At 51.8% G+C, this 22,384-nt stretch overlaps 1 protein-coding gene across 4 annotated transcripts; it reads right to left on the bottom strand.

Annotated features, from left to right (window-relative positions):
* Positions 1-263: 263 nt before the first annotated feature.
* Kcnh6 (potassium voltage-gated channel subfamily H member 6) lies at positions 264-22,251 on the bottom strand. 4 transcript variants are annotated; one of them, XM_006247555.5, is made up of 14 exons: positions 21,518-22,251; positions 20,536-20,766; positions 15,536-15,697; positions 15,207-15,412; positions 11,731-12,156; positions 10,044-10,443; positions 8,813-9,012; positions 8,393-8,645; positions 4,991-5,184; positions 4,659-4,725; positions 3,896-3,976; positions 3,168-3,324; positions 2,304-2,484; positions 264-1,548 (listed from the first exon to the last, which is right to left on the bottom strand). In XM_006247555.5, the coding sequence occupies exons 1-14, from the start codon at positions 21,591-21,593 to the stop codon at positions 1,267-1,269; spliced, it is 2,916 nt and encodes a 971-aa protein (XP_006247617.1). In that variant the 5' UTR covers positions 21,594-22,251; the 3' UTR covers positions 264-1,266.
* Positions 22,252-22,384: the final 133 nt, after the last annotated feature.

Below are 22,384 nucleotides of genomic sequence, written 5' to 3'. Positions count from 1 at the left end.
ACTGAGCCATCCTGCTAGCCCCCACATGTTGCTTTGAATTAGCGTTGAAGTTTCACTAAGGGTACAAAGAGTGAACGTTTTAGTTCGTGTAAACACTTGCAAACGTGTGCTCGTATATTCACAGACAGACTCTGAGGCACCAAACAGAAATCGCAAAGGGAAGGAAAAATGGACTCGGGGGATGGATTTGCACTTTCTGAGAAGCAATGACGCTTTAACAGGTTTCTCGAGCGAGGTGGCATGGATTGAAACTGTGTTCTCCCTTTTCTAGTGTGCTAAGTTTACCTTTTTATTGAAATATCATTTACATATGGGGGTGCGCATGTTTTTCCAACCAGCACACATTCATATACATATCGCCAGAAAGCAAATACTGACATGCCCGGAAGGCTTGCTCATGCTCTGCTAAGTGCCACAGACTCTGCTACCAACCCAAGACCTCTCATGAGGACAGTAAAAATGATTTCCTAAGGCTCTTTCGAGGGTTAACAGAACAGCTATGTGCAGGACAGAATGGTGGAATGCTGAACAAACACTGAAAGTGGCCATGATTCTTTATGAACACTTAGGCTGAATCTGTTTCCCTTCAGGCTTTGGAAACCCTGAGCTCAGCTGAGACAACCCTCACGTCTCCAACAGACTGGATGTGGGAAGGGTTTGGAGAAGGCCTCAGCATAGGCACAGACCTGAGGATATCTAGGAAAATTACACATCTAACCCAACATGAAATGTTCAAGACTTTATTAGCTATGTCTGCATGTCCCAGATACTGTTATGAGAGTCTCAGGGGAAGAGGGGCTGAGGGCTGCAGCTCCCTGTCTTTTATGTCCACCACAGAGGACACCTCTAATTCCAGCCATATTAGATAGAGGCTTTTGGTAAAGGTCTGGTCAAACCTGGCCTTGGGTCTGGGCTTTTGAGGCAGAAGGTGGTTCTGAGCTGGGAGCCAACCACATGCGGCCCCAAGCAAGACCCTCCCAGAGATCTGAAGCATCTGTATTCTCCACTGGCATCCTGTAAGCTACCTCTGAGCAAACCTCTGCCTGGCTTGCTGACTACAGGGGTCCCAAGGAGCCCGGGCCAAGTCCTGAGCCTCTTTGCTCAGATCATCCTGGTCACTGGCTCAGCGGTCTACAGTTTCTCTGAGGAAATGGTTTTCAGAGTTTTATGGGAGAGCTGCCTGGCCCTCCCCCGAAGGGGGCTTAACTCTCACCTCACTGTACTTAAATTCCCTCATGGTAGCTTTTACCCTGGGGTCTAAAGGCCCTAACTCCTTGTGAATCCAGGATCGGAACCGTGTCTCTGGAACTCTAGCTGCTTGGGAACTGAGCTGAGGTGTTCAGGGAGGGAGGGGACGCGGGAACCACCCAGTCCCTGTACTTCCAGGGGACGCAGAGGTGAGGCTAGAGGTGACAGGAGACCCCCAGGTTGCTCTTGTTCTGAGGATGGCACCAGAGTTTTGTCCATTGCCATGGCCACGTGAGGTGTCCTGGGGGAGAAATTCCTGGGTGTCTGAATATGGTCGTCCAAGTCACCGTAGCTTAGGGTCTGGGAGAAAGAGAAAAGTAAAGAGAGCATATTGTGTGCGGAGCCCTACCCTACTTCCAGTCAGGCTGGATATTTTTTCATTTTGTGCATGAGTGTGTGTGTGTGTGTGTGTGTGTGTGTGTGTGTGTGTGTGTCTGTATGTGTGCGCATGTCCACCAGTACATGTACATGTAGAAGCCAGAGGTCAGTCTCAGATGTTGCTCAGGAGATGTCTGCCTTGCTTTTGTGACAGGGTCTCTCACAAGGACCTAGGGCTTGTCAACTAGGCTAGACTGGCTGACCACTTGTCTTTACCTGATCAGCCTTGAAATTACAAGTGTACAGTACCATGCCCAGGTTTTAACATGGGTGGCGGGGGAACTCGGGTCCTCACACTTGCATGGAAAGCACTCTCCCAACCGAGCCACCTCTCCCAGCCCCTAAGCTGGATACGGATCTGCTTCAGCCTCTGGGATGGGAACGGAAAAGAGCTCTGCCTGCTCCTTATCCTCAGGGAACTGGGAACTCCTCCTGAGGATCCTATCGAATCTCCCTGAGCTGTGAAGTCTGTGATCACTGTGAGGGCTCTGCCAGCACTGGTCTAGGCTGCCCCGTCAGGGGATGTAGTCTAGGCTGCCCCGTCAGGCAATGTAAATGATAAAACTAGCAGCAGAAGACTTTCCTCATCCTACTACAGACACACTGAGGCTGAGTTGAGGGTCAGGGAATCACACAGTTACTTTTAGGGAAACCCTGGGGATCCTGTCACCTCTCACCTGAGCAGAGGGCACATGTCCCACCAGAAGTGTAGACTCTGAACTCCGAGTCACTGAAGTTTCAGGAAATGAGGCCAGGTCACTGGAGGCAGAGGCTCCCAAGATGTAGCTGGGGCGACCCTGCGGGTGCTGAAGCAGCTGTAGGATGCGGCTGAGGTCTGATGACACACGGGACTCCAATCTGCCAAAGCACCATGGTCAAAGTCGGGGTTCTGAGAGCAGCTCAGAGGTCAAAGATCCCTCTCACTTTTGTGACCTGACCTCTTCCTGTTGAGTGAAATTGTAACCCAGGGCCTACCTGAAGCGATATTTTCCCACTAGGATCCACACAGCCTTTGCCCAAATTTCCCTTAGCACATACCGTCTTTCATGACACCAGGGACTAGGCATGGTGCATTCCACATTCAGTCTTAATGATGCTTTAATGGAGGTATTTTCTAATTGTACCCATTTTATAGTATGGTGAAACTGAGGCACCAAACTGTTAGGCTCATAGCTTGCTCACCCTCTAACTTGTGAGTTACACAGCTCTGATTGGAAACCCTCCTTGCCTTCAAGCCCTCCCTATGCCTTCCACAGGCAATCCCCCTTCCCAAGAACCTCTGGAATTTGTTCCTGCACATGGATGTATTTCTCCCCCCGCCACACACACCCGAAGAAGCTTCCTTAGTATATTCTAGGGTTTGCTGGAGGATGATGCTCTAAGTATTATTCTCAGCAACATAGAATTAGAAACCTACCCTAAACGGATGCCATTCTAAAACCCAACCAGGCACCCAGCGATGCCCCTAAACTACCAGGAGGCGGCGCCTACCCCCAGCTGACTCCTTTGCAGCCGCCCACCCTGGCCAGGGAGGTCCTCACCTGTTCATCTGGGCTTGGAGCTGTTCTAACTTAAAGCCTAGCTCCCGAGGCCAGCAATCCAGGTCCTGTCGTGGGTTTGGGGGACTTGGGGGCATTTGCTGTAGCAATTCAGGCCAAAGTGCAGATGTGTCTGAAATGCTCAAGGAAGGGGCGGCACCTTCAGGAAAGAAGGGGACAATCTTTGCTACATCTGATTCCACAGGCCTGCCCCTTCTTGCCTCAGGAACTCGGTATAAGGAGTGGTTCTCCTTGCCTTGGTGCCCTGAGGACAAGGTCCTGTTCTTACCAGGCTTTCAGGACCCAACTGGGCTATCCGTGGGAGAAGAGCTGGGAGCTTCCGCTTATGGAGTGGTCAGGGTGGGGGTGTCTAGTTCTGATCTCATTGTTCCTAGAACTGAGACCTGGACAGGGGTAAGGATCTCCTGCTACTTTTTTTTTTTTAAACATGCCTCCAGCCAGTTCTGAGGCTGATCCTGCTACCTTGATATAGAACCTCAGGCACTCGGCTAGTCCCCACCCCCGAAAAAAGCACCCAGCGACCAGTAAGCTCTCCCTCTCTGACTCATTGGACACAGGCCAGCAGGACTAGGGACAAAGATAAAGGCTTCTCTCTCTTTGCCCAAGGAAGAATCTTTTCTTATCACTGAGTGGCTGAGACAGAATAGTGGGAACACTAGAAGGAGTTAAAGGGTAGGCAAGATCCCTGGGCAGGGGCTGGCTGGACTCACCTGACTGACTGTCATTGAGGAAGAAGCCTTGGGGGTCTTGGTGGCCTGGGGCCTGTCGGGGTGTTGACTGGAGACCCCCATCTGCCTTGTAGGGAACAAGAGCAACAAGTGACAGGGACCAAAGCTAGGACAGGATCTCTTTCTTTGTTCCTCCCTGTCCCCAAGTTCCCTTCTGTGGCCCTTATAACAACTGGGTGAAAAAGTAGAAACAGGCATCTAGACACCCCAGGGGAACTCTGCAACTTGCTGCAGGCTCTCCCCAAAGAGGCTCTCAGGTAGGTAAACAGGCCTGGAGGTGATGAACTTACCCACGTTACCAAGTAGAATCCCCCAGAAAAGTCTTTGGAGATGATTTTATGAACAGCAAGCCTTGAGGATAGATGGCAGAAGAACTCCTCCCCCACTGCCTTTTCTCCAGTGTCCTGGTGGCCCACACCCCGTCATGGGCCCGTAAGTAAGTACCTCTTGGTGAGCACTGGGTCTGGAACCCTCAGTCCACCAGAAATTGGCCGGTGCTTATGTGCCCTTGTGTCTTCTTTACCTCTTTAAATGAATGGCCCTTTATTTCTCCTGGGTGGCTGAGTAATAAACTTAAGGGACAGCCATATCCCCATGCCTGGCATCAGGGGGCCTCTGGTGTCAGGTCCCATCTTCTCAGCTTAGTGACATGTGATGGAAAAGCCTGGATTTTAAAGCCAGACCACTTGAATCCACATTTTGGCTCTGCTTTTACTAACCATATGGCTCCGGCCAATTAACTTACCCTCTCTGGTGGTCGGTTTATTCATTAAGATAATGGCCATAAGGAGAATCACGTGCAAAGGACAAGACTAAAACAACATAAAAGAAGCCCAGGATTTAGCTCATAGTAGCTGCTCATTAAATGGAAGCCCTCACCGTGGTTACTGCTATGTTTATGCATAGCGGTACAGAAGCATCTCAGCAAAGAACCCACAAGGGGTTGGAGGGAAGAGGCGGCAGTCAAACGAGTCCCCTTAGGCCAGACAGATCAAGTCCTTAGCAGGCTGACTGGGTGCTCTCTACAACCAACCCTCTGTGACCCACCACTACCCTGGCCCACAGGCCCAGACTCACGTCCCGCAGGTTGAAGGTGACCTCCAGCTTATTCCAGAAGGTGTCTGCAAAGGCAGGGTACATGTCCAGCACCTCCAGCAGGTCTGCTCGATGGATCTTATGCAGGTCGCAGTAGGTCAGGGCGCGCACATCTGCGCTAGATTTGCCTGGCCTGGCATGAAGACTGGCAGGCTCCCCAAAGATGTCATTCTTCCCTGCCAACCAGAGAGATGGCAGTTCCTCCAGGGCCTGGCTCCCTTAATGAAGACTTTTTCTCAGGACCCCTTGACTGTGATCTTCCTACCTCCTACCTCGGAAATCCCACAGAGCTGGGGCCTGGTGCTGAGGGGGTCCCTCTGAGGACAGGGCTGCATGTGCTGGCTTTCATGGATAGGAGGATGAGGGAGGCCTTCATCAGTCTTTAGTTCCACAAAACATTCCCTCAGAGCTGCTTCTGTCCTGAGGACATGGGTTCTCTTTTTGTCTTAGCCCCTCAGAACCACATCCACCAGAATATCTTTTGGTTGGCCTATGTCCTTTAGTATAGTTCCCACTCTGGCCAGGGGATAGTAGGCAGTCAGGAACACTAAAAGTTCCTTACTCAATTTCCTTCTGTTCCCCTTGACCCACTGACACTATGAAGCAGGGGACAGAGGACCCAAGGATGAAAGCTTCCAGCTTCCCTGGATAGGACCTGGAGCTTCTGTTTCTTGGTTTCCTTAATCTCTGTTGTACAAACATGGAACCAGTTTGCCCCGGCAGGGCAACCCTGGGAAGCTACCTCCCCTGTCTTCGAATGTCTTCGACCCTCAAATGCGCATAACAATGTCACCTACTCCACTGGACTGTTTGCAGGGGCAGAGGTGGCCATGCTTGAAAAAGTATCCCTCAAAGCCAGAGACCCCAGAGTGCATCGATGAAAGACATAAGAGGAGATGGAGGTCACAGGGTAGGCACAGGGTAGATAGCCAAGTTAGCAGATGCAAGCATTAGGTCCCTGCAGAGGCAGGAGCTATGCGGGCAACAGGATAAAAACATGAGTGAGAGACTCTCCCACAAGGGGTCCCTCAAGTCCCTAATAGACAGGTAAATTAGGTTGTCAAGGTTACAGAGTAAATGAATCTTGAAAGCAAATGCAACCAAGAGCTCTGGGCCATGAAAGAGGGAGGGGCTCCCACTGCCTAGCACAGTTAGGACAAGAGACAGAAAGAATAAAATTCCAGGAGAAGGAGCAGGCCCCAGGAGGAGGGGAATTTGGGCATGAGGTTGTTCCTGCATAGTCGAGGCTGGAGAAAAAGGCCAGAGTCACGAGTGCCACAGACCATGGCTTCTTTGACTCCTACTGCCCCCAGGAAAGCCCAGCCTTCTCAGGCTTGTGACACTGTTCAAGGGACACTAATAGTTCAGCAGAGAGGGTTAGATGGGGGAATAGGCATATGCCACCAGGAGAACAAGACGAAAAATCAACCCTGTACAAGAGACGACTGGGGCTCAGAGAAAGAAGAGACCTGCCAGGGTCACACATGAAATTCTGAGCCTTGATATCTAGGTAATGTAATATCGACCTTCATTTTTTTAACACTTGAAAAATTATCTGATGTCTCTTTCTACTCAGGACAAGATGAGAGGATTTCTTGTCTCCCTCCGGAACTTAAATTGGACCAGCTTCTTAATTATTAATATTAATTATCCTCCCTTGTGGGTGGCATTTGTTATGTGGCTTAGGTGAAAGGAAAGGACTCACAGAGGAGTCCATGCTGCAGGCCAGACTGGAGAATGACTGTGTCTGCATGACAGCTGCGGGGTGAGCTCTGAAGACAAAATGGCAGCGTGACAGAAGAGCGGGAGTCACAGGCTGATGAGAAACAGCTGTCTGCTGGAGCACGGAGTACCAGAGGAGAGAGACAGGACTCACAGAGTCACATGAATGGGTGAAACCAAGGCTTTACCTTTGTCCCACAGGCCATAGGGACCTAGCAAAGGGTTCTGAGTGGATGAGGAATCTGTGCAGATGTGTAACTGTTGACTGTTGGGAGACGGGAGCACTAAGCATGTGCCTAATGTGAGCCCTCGGGAAGGGAGCTCCTGACACCTGCCTAGGAGGGCCAGACCCAGCGAGGGCTGGCACGGAAAGCAAATCTATCAGTAAGGGAAGCATAGCGCTCTGCACATGACTGGATGGGAGCAGAGGACAGGGAACTGGCAGAATGTTCTTGCAGTTGGCTTCAGCCCAGACAGTGGAAGGGCAGGGGACAAGGCTGCCTTTGAGGGAAAGTAATGGTGTCAAGTTGGAATCTATTGCACTTGGTTTGACTTTTTAAAATCAATCAGTCAGTCAGTGAGTCAGTCAATCTATTCAACTATCTATCTATGCACCTAACTATGCATCTGTCTATGTATCTATGCATCTATGTATCTATCTATGTATCTATGTATCTATGTACCTATCTATGTATCTATGTATGTATGTATGTATGTATGTATCTATCTATCTATCTATCTATCTATCTATCTATCTATCTATCTATCTATCCATCCATCTATCTATCTATCTTGACAGGCTCTCTTAGAGCCCAGGTTGGCTTTGAGTGTATATCACCATGCCTGATTAACATAGTTCTGGAGATTGCGTCCAGGCCTTCCAGCATTCTAGGCAAGCACTGTACTGAGTCACATTCCCAGCACTATGCCTGTTTTAATCTAAGGAGATACTGGGGCCAGAGCACAGCTCTGAGGGTCCTTGTGGCTCAGGTTGTGGGAGCGAGGGGCTGGCCCAGGTGAGGCTGTGAAGTGAGAAGAAAGCAGAATGCCAGCGTCAGGTGACCAGCCATCAAGGACAGGACGATGGAGAAAAGTGGGCAGAGCCGGCTGGGAACCAGGTCATGGAGACCAGGATCCAACATGTCTGAAGTCAAGGACAAGGAAGATGCAAATAGAAGAGAGGACCCTGAGGTACTTGAAGTCAAATGACTTGTTGAAAGTTACATGACAGGCAGAGAACTGGATTAAGAATTATTTGAGCTAGATTTAAAACTCTGGGGCTAGCAAGACTTAGGAAATTGAAGGGCTTGTGACCCTGACAACCTAGTGTGATTGTCAGAACCGATATGGTAGAAGGGACAGCCAAGTTGTTCTGTGATCATCCTGAGGTGGCCCTGCCCAATGAATAAATAAATGATTTTTTTGTTTTCGTTTGGTTTCTCCGTGTAGCTCTGGCTGTCCTGGAACTCGCTCTGTAGACCAGGCTGGCCTTGAACTAAGAGATCTGCCTGCTGAATGCTGGGACTGAAGACATGAGTCACTACTACCTGGAAATGTCCAGAAATCTGAGCAACAGTGCCGTTAAGGATACTCATTAGGTAGAAGGCGACCCGGTAGGGCCTCTCCAGCCTCAAGCCCCTTGGTCAACCCTACCTGACCCACCTAGAATGGCCACGACCACATCATCGCGCAGGATCTCGATGGAGCCGCGGGAGATGAAGTAGAGCGTGGAGAGCACGTCGCCCAGGTGCACCAGCGTGTCCCCAGGCGGCGCGTGCGTGGTCTTGAACTTGACCGCGAGCGCGCGCAGGCACCCCTTGCTGGCGCCCCGGAAGGCGGGGCAGTGCTGCAGCAGAGCGCGGTGCAGGTGCAGGCAGATGTCCGCCTGCAGGCACTCAGGGAAGCCCTTCAGCACCTGCGGGAGGGGGGTATGGCGAGTCCCTCCGGGCACAGCTGGGGCCGTGGGCATTGTGTAAGGGTAGAGGGGTTGGGGGGCAGGGGCAGACTGCACCGGGCCCTGGATCTCCCCCAGGTCATGAGTCGGGCAGCTCACCCACTCCCCATCAGGGCCGCAGGGCTCACCGCGTTCATGTCAATGCCGTTGGTGTAGGACCAGGCGTGCTGGAAATACTCTTCCAGGCGCTGCCGCAGTGGGTTGGGGATCTGGTGGAAGCGGATGAACTCCTTGACACGCAGCATCTGCGTGTGGTAGCGGGCAGTGCCCGAGTACAGGCGTTGGATGATGGCCGACACGTTGCCAAAGATGCTGGCGTACATAAGGGCTGGGGGCGGAGCGAGATGGGAATGAGGAGTTCTCGGGTGACTCCCAGCCTCACAGCCTAGGCAGGACCCCAGGGAGGGACCCCTCTCTCTACACGGTGATAGCAGAAACGCCAAAGACAGCACTAGCATACACAAGGGACAAAAGCCCCTGGGCTCCCCTGCCCTTCTCGTCCTGCTTGTGCCCCTAGGCTTCTTTCCAGCTCACAGGCTAGACTTCTTTGAGGAAAGAACTAGGGCAATGGTGTTTTGTTTTGAGATTCAGGTTTGTTTTTGCCTTCAAGTAGCAAAAATATAATACAAGGAAAACTCTCTGTCTCTCCTTTTTCACGCCTCCCTCTTCCCTTTTCTTGGTTTTGTTTTTCTAAATACTCTGAACATGACAACCTAATGTGTCAATTTCCCCACCACCCCTAGAGTTCTTAAACCAGGTGTTTCAGGAGGCAGGAAGTTCTGTGCAGAGACAGTGAGCTCCCAGTCTTCTAGCTGACCCTTGGGCTGGCCTTGGGGCTGGAGACCTCCTAGCTGTGGGTCTCTCGCAGGTTAAGACCTTTGGCTTCTCCTCTGGAAACTGGGCTCCATAGAGAATTTGACTTGGACTTCTGTGCCTTGTTCCAAGGAGTGGCTGGCAGAGCCAGCCGGCCTCATGGCACGGGGTCTGTGCTAAGAACCCAGGTTATTTCTTAACTGTTGTCATCTAAATATTTTTGTTTGTTGTTCTTGAGACAAGGCCTCTTTGTAGCCCTGACTCTCCCGGAACTAGCTCTGTAGACCAGGCTGGCCTCAAACTCGGAGATCTGCATGCTTCTGTCTCCCAAGTGTTGGGACTAAAGGCGTGTGCCACTACTGCCTGGTCACCATCTAAATTTTAAAAATAATTTTTAAACAAAGGCCTTTTTGTGTCCTGCAAATGGCTCGGCCTAAAGCAATGTCTAAACAGTTGCTAAAATCTGTATATGAGTGGTACGCACCTATACACAAGTCTGCATGCCTTACACATGAAGTACCCTGTACAGCCCAAGGTCCCACTCACAGCCAATGAGCATGACGCAGATAGAGAAGACCTTCTCAGAGTTGGTGTTGGGTGACACGTTGCCAAAGCCCACACTGGTAAGGCTGCTGAAGGTGAAGTAGAGGGCGGTGACATACTTGTCCTGGACAGAGGGTCCTGAGGCTGGGTCGCTGCCATTATACTGCTTGCCAAGCTGTGCACCCAGGCTGTCCAGCCAGCCGATCTTGGGCTCCAAGTAGGGTCGCTCCACGTTGCCGATGGCGTACCAGATACAGGCCAGCCAGTGCGCAATGAGCGCGAAAGTACACATGAGCAGGAAGAGTACCGCGGCCCCGTATTCAGAATAGCGGTCCAGCTTCCGGGCCACGCGCACCAGCCGCAGGAGGCGCGCCGTCTTCAGTAACCCAATCAAGGTGGTGGTCTAGGGGCAGAGAAAGGTGGAGAAAGTCAGCTCTCGAGAGGGTATATTCAGGCTTATGTCTGTTCTTTTGTATTTGTTACCACACAGTCATTCCACAAACACTCAGGAAATAGCAGGCACTTGGCCATGGGATGTAAGAGGCTCAAGGACTTCTCAGGCAAAGTGTAGCAGCATTCTGGCTGCTAGGAGAGAAATCACATGGGAGCAAGAAGGAAGGAGAGGTCAACTCTGCAAATGTAGGTCAGGGAAGGCTTCATAGAGATGACATAGAGTACGTCATTGAGAATGAAGCTAGGGGGTCTGGAGAGGTGGCTCAGCGGTTAAGAGCACTGACTGCTCTTCCAGAGGTCCTGAGTTCAAATCCCAGCAACCACATGGTGGCTCACAACCATCTGTAATGGGTTCTGATATCTTCTTCTGGTGTGTCAGAAGGTAGCGACAAATATACTCACATATATAAAATAAATAAATCTTAAAGATTAAAGGAAGAATTAAGCTAGTTCTCCAGGCAAGCAGGAGGAAGGAGGAAGGGGTGCTCTTGGTACAGGACCACAGAAACATGGAGGCATGAAGTGGTATGGCCTATATGGGAAATCAACTGGGACCCTTGCACCTGAAGAGTAGGAGGTGACAGACAATGAGAAAGGAGTCTGGGGAGGTGTGTATGGCAGCTCTAGTGGGCGTGAAGACCCGTGAAGATCTTGGTTTTAACTCCAAGGGCTATGGGAAGTTATGAAGGCAAAATGGAAGATCTCAGTGTAGGCAGTGGGAGCAGAGGGGAAAGGAGCAGACTTGAAAATGGTCCAGAGTTGTATGTAGGAGTAGTATGTCGGACAGGCAGGGTGACAGTGGTTGGGAACACCGAAGAGCGAATAGCATGAAAACGTTCTCACATTACCCACAGGAAGCAGAGTGGGGGTAGAGAAGGGTCGAGGCAAGAAGAGACGTGAGGATCCACAGATGTATGCACATGCAGCCTGTGTGTCCCCTTTCTAACTCCTCGGTGACAATGGCACAAAAGGTAACATAAGGAGTTGGGATTATACTACGTGCGTGCCACAGAGGGCAGAATTCTAGACCAACTGGCAGCCTAATCCTCTAATTGGACTTACTTAGAGAGATGGGTGGAGGGATGGTCCCCAGATCTAGAGGCATATAGTTTTTCCCTGTTTGGCAGATGTCTGAGCCCCCTCTGCTTCCATTGGCTGTCTGTGTCAGTGATGTGCACCACAGCTATGAGGCAGGGAGGGTCCAGCATGGCTGCAGGCATGGGTCACATATGCTCACCTCATCTGAGCCAGTGCGGAAGATAAGCAGGTCAAAGGGGATGGCAGCCACCATGTCAATGAGGAACCAGCCCTTGAAATAGTGGACAGCGATGCGTCGTGGGTGGCTGACCACCTCATCATTAGTGTTGACGTAGGTGGTTCGGAAGTTGATGACGATGTCCACGACAAACATGATATCCACGATGAGGTCCACCACGGTGAGCGGGCTGCAGGTATAGCCACAGGTACCGCGCTGTGATTCGTCCTGGTCGCTGAGTAGAAAGGCGGCAGAGTAGGGCGTGAAGACCGCTGTATAGATGACTAAGAGCAAGATGAGCCAGTCCCACACGGCCTTGAAGGGGCTGTAGTGCAGAATGGTGCCTCGGTGGATACGCGGTGCTTGTAGCTTGTACTCTGGCAGCACATCTGCACCTAGGGACAGGACCTGGGGTGGAAGCCATGGGCGGTCAGTGGGGATGACCAGGGCTAGTAAGACAGGTCTATGGGGAGAATTGAGAAGGAGAGCTGTCACAAAGTCATGAAAGGTAGAGGGACAAAGGAAGGGTACATAAGGGACAGGTATGTCAGGAGGAGGTAGGACAGAGAGAGAGAGAGAGAGAGAGAGAGAGAGGAGAGGGAGAGAGAGGGAAAGAGGGGGAGAGAGGGGGAGAGAGAGGGAGAGAGAGGAAGAGAGAGAGGGAGAGAGAGGGAAAGAGGGGGAGAGAGGGGGAGAGAGAGGGAGAGAGAGGAAGAGAGAGAGGGAGAGAGAGGGAGAGAGGGGGAGAGAGAGAGAGAGAGGGAGGAGAGGGAGAGAGAGGGAAAGAGAGGGAGAGAGGAGGAGAGAGGGAGAGAGGGAGAGAGGGGGAGAGAGAGAGAGAGAGAGAGGAGAGGGAGAGAGGGAGAGAGGGAGAGAGAGGGAGAGAGAGGGAAAGAGAGGGAGGAGAGGGAGAGAGAGGGAGAGAGGGAGAGAGAGGGAGAGAGAGGGAGAGAGAGAGAGAGAGAGAGAGAGAGAGAGAGAGCAGGGCTCTGCCACATGCTTGATCCCTGGAAGCACACAAGCTTTTTCAGAAACAGCTCTTCTTGGGGTGAGTAGGACCAGGCCTATGTTTTAAGAAAGAGTCTGGGGCTGGACAGATGGCTCAGCTGTTAAAGGCTAGGCTCACAATCAAAAATATAAGGAAGAGCCTGGGCTGAGATAGTTTGCTGGGCTGGTTGTCTTCGATAGGCTTTGAGTGGCCACTGGTGCTTGCTTGCTTGTCTGTCTTAGTGCTAAGGGTTAAAACTAGGGCCTTATGACACATGGCGAACAAGTGCTCTACCACTGAGCTAGCTCCCCAGCCCAAGTTTGGGAATCTCAATGGGAACAAGTCACTTCCAGTACAGTCTTTCTTCCTGAGGGCCCATGAGGGTCCTCCCTGGCTCAGTCCTCAGTCTGGAAACTCAACACGCCCCAGGCTCCCCGGAGCTCCATCTACACCACTGATGAGTCACCTCCGTCCGTTCGTCCTGGTGCCTCCGAGACTGTAGCAATGGGCGGTTGCTAAGACAGACGGAAAATCCCAGCTGCCTAACACGAAGCAAAGCTATCAGGAAGGGGATGTGGTTTTGAAGCCAGACACCAGAGCTAAACTCCAGGGTTTCTATTTGTTTCTTCTGTGCCTCGAGGCAAGCCTAGTGACCTGTGAGCCCCTGATCCCTCATGGGTAGGATGGACAACAAACAGCATAGGAATGTGGTTAAGCAGGATGTATCTGTCTGCTTCTAGGACAGTGGTTGGTCCTTCCTTTTTAAAAATTTATTTATTTATTTATTTATTTATTTATTTATTTATTTGGTCCTCAACCTTCCTAATGCCACAACTCTTTAATAAGGCTCCTCATGTTGTAGTGAGCCTCCCTCCTCAACCATAACATTCTTTCATCACTACTCCCTAACTGTAATTTTGTGACGGTTAGAAATCCTAAGGTACATATTTGATACTTAGGATGTCTGATTTGTGATTTCCCCCCAAAGGGGTCGCGACCCACAGGTTGAGAACCACTGTTCCTGATTTTTCCCGATTCCACTGTCCGACTTTGACACTGTTCGGATAAGGATGGATCGAGAGGGAATTGAACGTCTCCGCGCACTCCTCCACCCTCAGTGCTGTTATAAGGAAAGCAGTTGGGCTGGGCTCTGATCTTGCAGACAAGATCATCAGGAGAATGGGATCACAGGACCAAGGAAATCCATCTAGGAACTGATTTCCGCTAAAATGGTACCAAACTGGCAGCCTGACCCCTCAGTGGGAGCTGCAGTGTTCTGCTGGGCTCAGCCCTTGTTCATCATTTACTTCCTTAGGGATCCACTTGGGATCTCACACAGACTTGGACCCTCTTTTTTTTTCATTTTTTTCCTCTACCCTTCTATGCAGCCCTGACTCCGCAGTCAGCCCTGGGTCCATGTGCACTTTTGGTCAGGACCCACCAAAGTAACCCTGCAAAGGCTGCAAAGCAGGTCCTGTTGCCGCACCCCAGGATACCAGAGCTCTCCTCACTGCCAGGCCTTTTCTTAATCCTGTCTGTGAGGCTAAATGATCTCCTCCGTGGCTGGTGCCGACACAGGCTATGCTTCAGATGAGAAGGGGCAGAAAAAAAGATCATCTCATCCCCTCTGCAGTCCCTTGCGTGCCCTAGGCTCTTCTCTACGGCTTCACAGAGCCCCTTCTGTCTCCTGGGCTGGCACTACTTAACGTCAGTGGGTCCTCAGAGACTATTCAATCTAACTCTTTCCTGTATATGATAGCTCTGAGGCCCAAAGGTAGGGATGTCCTTCGGCCAAGGATCTTGGTGACTCAAGTCTCAAGCAGGGCTCTATTCAATTCCCCCTGGAAGAATAAGGCCCCTTAGAAGGAACTGTGTGGTCGCCTGCAGCAGAGGATCCAGTAGGGGACATTTGCCAAATAGAAGATGCACAGGAGGGGCATTTAGAATTAGAGGTTCCAGCCCTATCCCACTTCTGCCAGGCTTTCTATTTGCATCCTGAGGTGAGGTGTGGTCATCATCCCAAAAGCAAAGGGAAGGAGTGGGACCCGGGCAAGGCTCATCCCATCCCTCCTGCCTCTCCTTGTCTTTGCACGGGCTTGACCCTCTGTGCCACCCTTGCCTTGTGATTGCAGAGCCACAGGCAGGCCCCGAGGTAACCTGTGTGCTTTCTCTTCCCGGCATCTCCAGGCCTAGAAGGCACTCGCAGGCCTTGCTCACCTCAGCCTCTGCTTATTTCAGGCCTCAGGGATGTGGCTTTAGGGCAGGCCTTCACGTCTCAAGAGTCAGACTCAAGCTGTACAAGAGGAGGCTGAGGACTCAGACCAAGATGTGTGGGGGTGGAGGGTATGGGGGCGGGGCGGGTTGGACAAGTCCTATCTCCCTACTTAGTCACGACCTCAGAAGAGCTGAGGTCCAAGGGACCCAGGGAGTCTGACACAACCCACCACCACCCCGTCCCACAGACCCAGACCTGGGTGACTTTTTCAGTGACATTCTGTGTCCGCTCCACCACCTTGTGCGGAGCGATGATCTCAATCTCCGTGGTGGAGCCTGAGCGGTGCTTCTCCAGGTTGAACTCCACGAAGTTGAGTGTGAACTGCGGAATCTGGCTGACGGTTCTGTATTTGCCCCTGCCTGGGCCAGGCCCCTGTCCACTCGGCCTGCTGTGAGAGCCCTCTGAAACCAGGGTCAAGATTAGAGCCAGAGCAGCCAAGGCTTTGGGGGCAGGGTGGGGTGGGAGGGTGGCCTTGAATCTCCCTTACCCCCTCCCCACTGCTGTTACCCACTGACGGCACTCACCAGAACCCAGGAAGCTGTGTGACAACAACCGTTGGGTCAGGCTGCGGCTGCTGCTCTTGGCCAGAAGCTGGGCCAGGTCCTCGAAATTGAGGATAAACATGATGACTGCCCCGTCCTCATTCTTCACGGGGACCACATCCACCAGGCAGCGGAAGCTGGAGGCTGCAAACCCCATTGGCAGGGATAGGGCCCGTCACTGAGGAATCCCTTTCCTGCAGTGGCTAAGGAAGGGCCTGGTGAAGGTCAAGTGAAGGGCATCCACTGGACAGTGACCAGAGTTATTTGGCAGAGGGTAGGTGAAGCTGTCCAGCAGGTTCCCCACCCCACCCCCCACCTCCACAGGGCAGAGCAGCTCATTAGGAGATAGTGTAACATCAGATCCAAGCCCGTGCTCAGGCCTCAGTTCAGGGCTTAGCTCTGAGGTTTGCTTCTGTGGTAATTAAGGCTTAGCAGATGGGGGATGGATTAAGTGGGGAGGTAAGGGAGGGCATGCCATCCTCCTGTAGCTCTGGCTGGCCCTAGGCTCAGCTCCCATATAGCCATCCCACAAAAGATGCCTGCTTCCCCTGCCGTTGGAAGGAACTTGCTAGGAACACATCAAGTGCTGGGCATGGAGCCAATTGGCACATTAGGCCTGAGGAGGCTCTGGGAGCAGGCAAAATGAGGGTTCTGAGAAACTGATTTGCTGGAGCTGGCAGGGGACTTGGGGTGAGGACCCCTGGTTTCTCTGCAGATAAGAGGTCGGGGGCGGGGAGGGGAAGGAAAGGTCTCACTTTTGAAAATAGAGCTGGAATAGCAAGTCCAGGCAGAGGCTGCGGCCAATGAGTAGACAGAGGGCAGGGGGTGGGGCTAAAGAGAGAGGGAGAAGGCCATGGAATAAAGCTCTTAGCATCCTAGGTCCAACTGTTGGCACCTTATGTCTCCGGCCACACTACTTGCTTTTGCTCTAGGGTCTCACCGCTGGCAGGTGAGTCATGTTGAGTCGCAATGCTGCCTATCTCAGAGTCCAGCCTGGGAGCAGGCACCCCTTAGGTGTACTGTATCTATTCACTCTAACTATTGTTACGTGTCAGTTCCGAAAGGCAAGATCCCCAGGGACAGCAGGCTCAGGTGACCATGCAGATTGGAAAGCCAAGCTGCTTTTCCAGAGGGCAGGTTTAGGTCTGTGTCACCTGTCCCTGGGATTGATGACTGAGCCAGTGACTGAAAGGACAATGGATCCAAGCCGTGGGGGTAGGAACACTGTCACTGTAGGGACCACTGGGACTTCTTTTCACCAGAATCCATACTTAGCACTCAACTTCCCAAGCTAGGGTGCAGCTGTTTCCCCTTCCCCCTCCCCTCTCTCTCCCCCTCTCCTCCCCCATCTTCCTTCCCACTTTCCTCCTGGGAGCAGGAATCTCCTAGATCAGGATCAGATTCCTGGACTCCCAGGCACCAGGAAGCCATCTGCCAGCTGCTGCCTGGGCCCAGGGGAGACATCCACACCAGAGACACTGCCTGCCTGTTGAGCCACTCCTGGGCTCATAGAGTGACAACGACTCTGGCCAGCTTGGGGCCCAGTGATGTTCCAGTCCCTAAGACCACACTATGCTCTCAGTCTCTCTGGCCCTGGGGAAATTAACCTAATACCATGTGAGGAGTAGAGCTGGGCAGAAGTGCAGGTGCTCTGGACTTCCTGTGCCTCTAGGGGTTCCCAGGGCCATCTTCAACCGGTTGCACCCCACTGATGCAGTCCTGGGATGGACCCTTGTATCAGTAAGAACTGGGGAGTTGGTAGGGTTCTCATGTGGCTTCCCGCGTCCCACCCACCATGCCGGCAGCAGCAGATGAGAGGATTTGAAAAAAGCCGGAGTGCTTTCTCTCTCTACACCTTACCTGTGACTCAGAGCCCACAAGCAACTGGCTGAGTGGAAGAGGGAATTGTCCTTGACTGTACTGAGGAGTGGCAGCATTCCAGCATCTGTCCCTGGAGGAGGAGCCAGCCTCTGCCTGATTCTTCCTCCGAGAAGTTCCTCTCAGCACATACTCCTCTGATCCAGAGGAGTTGTCTGGCCCCTAGATCACCCCACTTCTTTCTATTCATCCACTCTTTGGCTATGTTCATCTTGTTTCTCTCAATTCATGTCCCTCCCCCATAATTTTACCTTTTGGGAGTCTGAGGTTGAAACCCAGGATATCATGCATGCAAGACAAATGCTTTACCACCATGCTGCACCCCTTGCCCTGTCCCTATCTCTTTATGTGCACCTCGCTTAGCGCTGGGCTGAGAGACCTTAGGAGAATGATGCTGCTACCGGGACGCAGCTGCATCCTGCTGCTCTCTGTGTTGCCATCCCAACATTTGTAGGTTAGTGTGTGGAAAGCACAGGAGGGAGAATGGGGACAGCCCTGTCCTTCTCGTTTGGGCTCATCAGAGCGTAGGATGTGGTGAAGGTAGGCAGACTAGACCCTTTGACCCGTGTCTGTTAGGGTAACGGTGAGGGAACTGAGTACAGTTATTGGTTCTGGCCTCGCCACGGCCTCCCTCCCTCAGCTGACAGTGAAACCCTGTCTCAAAAAACAAAACAAAACAAAACAAACAAAACAAAACAACAAAACAAAAACAAAAACAAAAATAAGGGGAGATTATAAATAAACCAGTTGGAGATGTGTTCAGGACCCCTTCCCTCAGCCCTGATGTCGGAGTTGAGGCAGAGAGGAAGAAAGGCTGTTAGGATGCCTTTCAGCAGAACTGTGCAATGCACAGGAATATGATTTTTAAATCATATTTAAAAATCACATGGTCAGAGTGGGCTGTTAATGTGGACATAAATTATCTGAGCACCACAGGGCAATGTGGGCTCTCTTCTTGGTTTCAGGCCAATTCAGGATGGTCCAGGTGGTCAGAGGCTTAGATAACAACAGGACCAGGAAGGCCTGAAGGCAGAAGGATGCAGGCTGGAACTGTGGTGCATCAGATATGTGGGAAATTTTCTCCTTTGACCCAGAGTCAGTCTCCAAGACTAGGTTCCCAGGATCCTTTCTGTTAGCTAACGAACCTGGACAGACTTCTGAAAACCCGAATCTTGATCTGAGGGGCCAAGATTTGGTCTCAAACTCTGTCCTTTGTCCAGATACCTACGAGGCCTGGAAGCCCAGGAGTCCATGACTGTTCCTCACCCTCTGGCGTGCACGTAGAGCTCTAGGGTCAAGGAAAGAAACAGAACGGACGTACTATCTTGGCACCTCCACTTCCTGCTGTCCCGTCTTGTTCCTCTGGGACCCTTCTCACTCCCCTGACTGTCACCTTTTCCTTGCAATGATGTGAAGAGGTGAAGTCACAGCTTTTAAAAATATTCTGACTCCATTAACCCTGTGAGTACAGCCAACCTAAGCCAGATGCTTTCCAGGCCTCCCGTTCTTTGCCTCTATCCCAGCACTTCCCATCTGCAACTCACTTGGCTAGCAGCAGAAAGGAACAGCCAGGGGTGTGGCCAAGATCCAGGTTGAGAAGCCCTCAGAATCCTGTAAACACACACACACACACACACACACACACACACACACACACACGTATACACACATGCATGCACACACACACACATACACACATGCATATGCACATGCCTACATGCATGCCTACATGCATGCATATGTACATAGTCACACACATGCACACACATATATACACGCATGCATGCATACACACATGCACACGTATATGCACATACACACGTTCACACATGCATACACATATCCATGCATTCATGCATGCATACACACCTACCCATGCACACAGGCATGCACACACACACACATACACACACACACACACACACACACACACACACACACACACACAAACAGGCACATATAGTCATGTTCCATGCACACACCAAAGCTCTGGAAGTTAGGCTCTTAGCATCCTTTAGTTCCAATCTAGAGGTGCCTGCCCTGTTTGTACTCATGCTTTTTCCCAAGGGGCAACATCTCTCTTCTGGGTGTTTCTTTCCTCCAAATTTCTGCTCCCAAGCATGGAGAGAGTTGAAGTCCTTTTCTTCTTAGGATTACTCCGAATCAACATCTCTGGTGGAGGGTTCAAGAGACTTGGGATTCCAGTTGCCCCCTCATAATGGGATCTTTGGAAAGAGCCCTCCACACCCGGGAAATAAAGGGAGTTATTTAAGCCAATGGTTCTTAAAATTGGCAGCAAATCAGAACCACTGGGGAGATTTGTTTGGTTTTTTTTTTTTTCCAGATACACCTGCCTGGCTTTACCTTGCACCTTCTGAGTCAGCCTCTCTCTAGGGAAGGTATGTTTTGCAAAACATGCCCCAGGTAATTCTGGTGCAGGACCAGTTTGGGGGGAGACACTGGTGATTTCCAAGAGACTCAGTTCCTGGTTGTAGTCCCATACCCTCATCCACTGAGGGAGATGCGAAGGCTGCTGAGCTTTTGGCCCCCATCCCTTAGCTTATGTTTCTGTTGTACTTTCCAAGGGCTTGGGCAACACTTAAACACAAAGTCCGTCTAGGCAAGCCTAGGAGGCCTGGAAAGCATCTAGGTTACAGCGAACCCGACTATCTTCCCAAACCACCAGACTCAGTCTTCTTTTCCAGATTCAGCCCCTACCCACTAGTTAGCCATAGAGACCTTGGGGGACTGACTCCTCCCTTAATCCCCAGAGCAGATAAGGGAAGGTTAATTTCCATCCTAGCTGCTTGACAGCTGGGGCTGGCAGTGACAGAGTAGGTAGCTGGGAGCTGGGGGAGGGAAAGTGGAGCAAGAGGCTCTGTTCTAGACCAGTACCAATAGTTGTCTCAGCCCAGTCTCAAGACCCTTAGAAGACATAGCATGCAATTTTCATTGCCTCGCTCTAATAACAAGGAAGCTAAGGCCCAGAGTAGGGATAGAATTTGTCCAGGCTCTTTGGCTCCTAGGTCAGACCCTTCTCCCGGGACACCCCATAATAGATGAGAAAGATAGCCTGTAGAACCCTTGGCCCAACTGTGTCTCACCGTCCTTGCGATAGTAGAGGATGTCCACCTTGCACTCTTCAGCCCCGAGCAGGGCCTGAGCCAAGCGGGACACAGCACTGCTTGGAGTGTTCGGGCCCGTGAGGAAATCACAAGTACAGGGCCGCTGCATCACCTCCACACGGGAGTAGCCAAAGAGTTCGCAGAAGCCATCGTTGCAGTAAATGATGGCACAGTTCTCCATCTGCGCATTGGCAATCAGGAACTTCCGACCTGGAGTGGAAGGTAAGAGGTTAGCAAAACTGTGGCAGCCAGAAGTGGGTAGCCAGGAGAGGAAGATTATAGGGACTGACAGTAGCTCAGGAGAGGGTTTATATGCAGGAGCAGGCAGAGACCAGAATGAGGGAGGTGGAGGTCAGGGATAGGGAGGGTGGGAGGACCAAGAGTCCTGGGGGAAGGTCATTCCTTCTGGGAGCACAGAGGGGCGGGAAGGAGGTGGAGAATAGAAAAGTAGGAGTGTGGGGGAGCAGAAAAGTAAGGGTGTGGGGGCTAGGCTTGGGGGCTGTGGGGAGACCAGGACGACTAGGGTCAGTAGAGTGGGGAGAAGACCCCAGGACTCTTGGAACAGTAGAGGGAGTCCAGACCAGAAAGCAGGACTGTGACCAGGAAGTCAGACCTGCTCTTTGGGTGAAAAGCAAGAAGTCAAGCAAACCTCTAGGAGAGGCATGAATGGTCTGGAGGAGTAAGTGGAGAGTGACTGAGAGGGGAGGCCAGGGTTTGGGACACCAAGAAAACTGCTATAGGGAGGTAGAAGAAGAGCTGCATTCTGCCTAGACACAGAACATATGGAGGAGGTGTTGGGGACATCAAAACGAAAGATTTTGTATTCAGAAATACCCCCTTCTCAGCCCCACAGCCCTGCCCTTTCCTTTTACCCCATCAGAAGTTAGTGAAGAGTTTGGCCCCTCCTGCCATCCAACCCACACTGCAGCGTCTCCTCCACACCCCAAAACCTCACACTTACTCTGGCCTTCAAACTTGCGGATGATGGTGTCCAAGTAAGTGTTTTGGGGAGCAACGTGGCCCCTGCGGACTGGCATCTTTCCGTAACAGCACTTGCTGGGAGTTACTCGCGCCCTGGCTCCTGGCGTCTCCGGCAGTTCTGGGGCTCAACAGCGTCGGGCTAGGGTGGGCGCCGCCCCCGGGGAGGGCTGTCGGGGCCCCGCCCGTCCTCCAGTGTCTGCCCTCCCCTCCCTCTCTAGTCCTCCCTCTCCCACAGCTCAACGCTCCTCCTCCAAGAGGCTAGCGCCCGGGAGCTGTCCGCGGCGTGGTGCTGAAATAAGCCAAGGGATGGGGCAGTAAGGCGGGTGATCAGGACAAGGACAAATGCTCTGATCCATAAGGGGCTCTGAATCCTAGGGAGATGGGCAGGCGTACTGGACCTGGGATACTCTGAAGAACTTCTGCTCATGTCCAAATAAACAGTGGCCTCAGCATCTCCTTGAACCCCTTCTGATACTGAAGAAATTTTCCAGGTAGGGGCTTCAGGCTGTCTGCAGGGATTTACTGCTAGGGCTGTCTGTGGCAATGGGAAACTTAGGACCCTTGCTTACAAATGCCCACAGGAGGTTAGCAGTGGCCATAAAAAGCTTCTAGTGGGGGTTGGGGATTTAGCTCAGTGGTAGAGCGCTTGCCTAGGAAGCGCAAGGCCCTGGGTTTGGTCCCCAGCTCCGAAAAAAAAGAACCAAAAAAAAAAAAAAAAGCTTCTAGTGGTAAGTCCGGCTGAAGCCTGTTCTATGAACCTGTTCTAGGAAGCATACATAGTCAAATCTTCAAAGAGGAAGAGATCTTCAACCAGCTATCAGCAGGTGATTCTGATAAAACTATCTGC

The sequence above is a fragment of the Rattus norvegicus genome, chromosome 10 (genome assembly GCF_036323735.1).
Source record: "Rattus norvegicus strain BN/NHsdMcwi chromosome 10, GRCr8, whole genome shotgun sequence".
In the NCBI taxonomy this organism is placed as follows: domain Eukaryota; kingdom Metazoa; phylum Chordata; class Mammalia; order Rodentia; family Muridae; genus Rattus; species Rattus norvegicus.
This window is presented reverse-complemented; position numbering and strand designations above follow the sequence as displayed.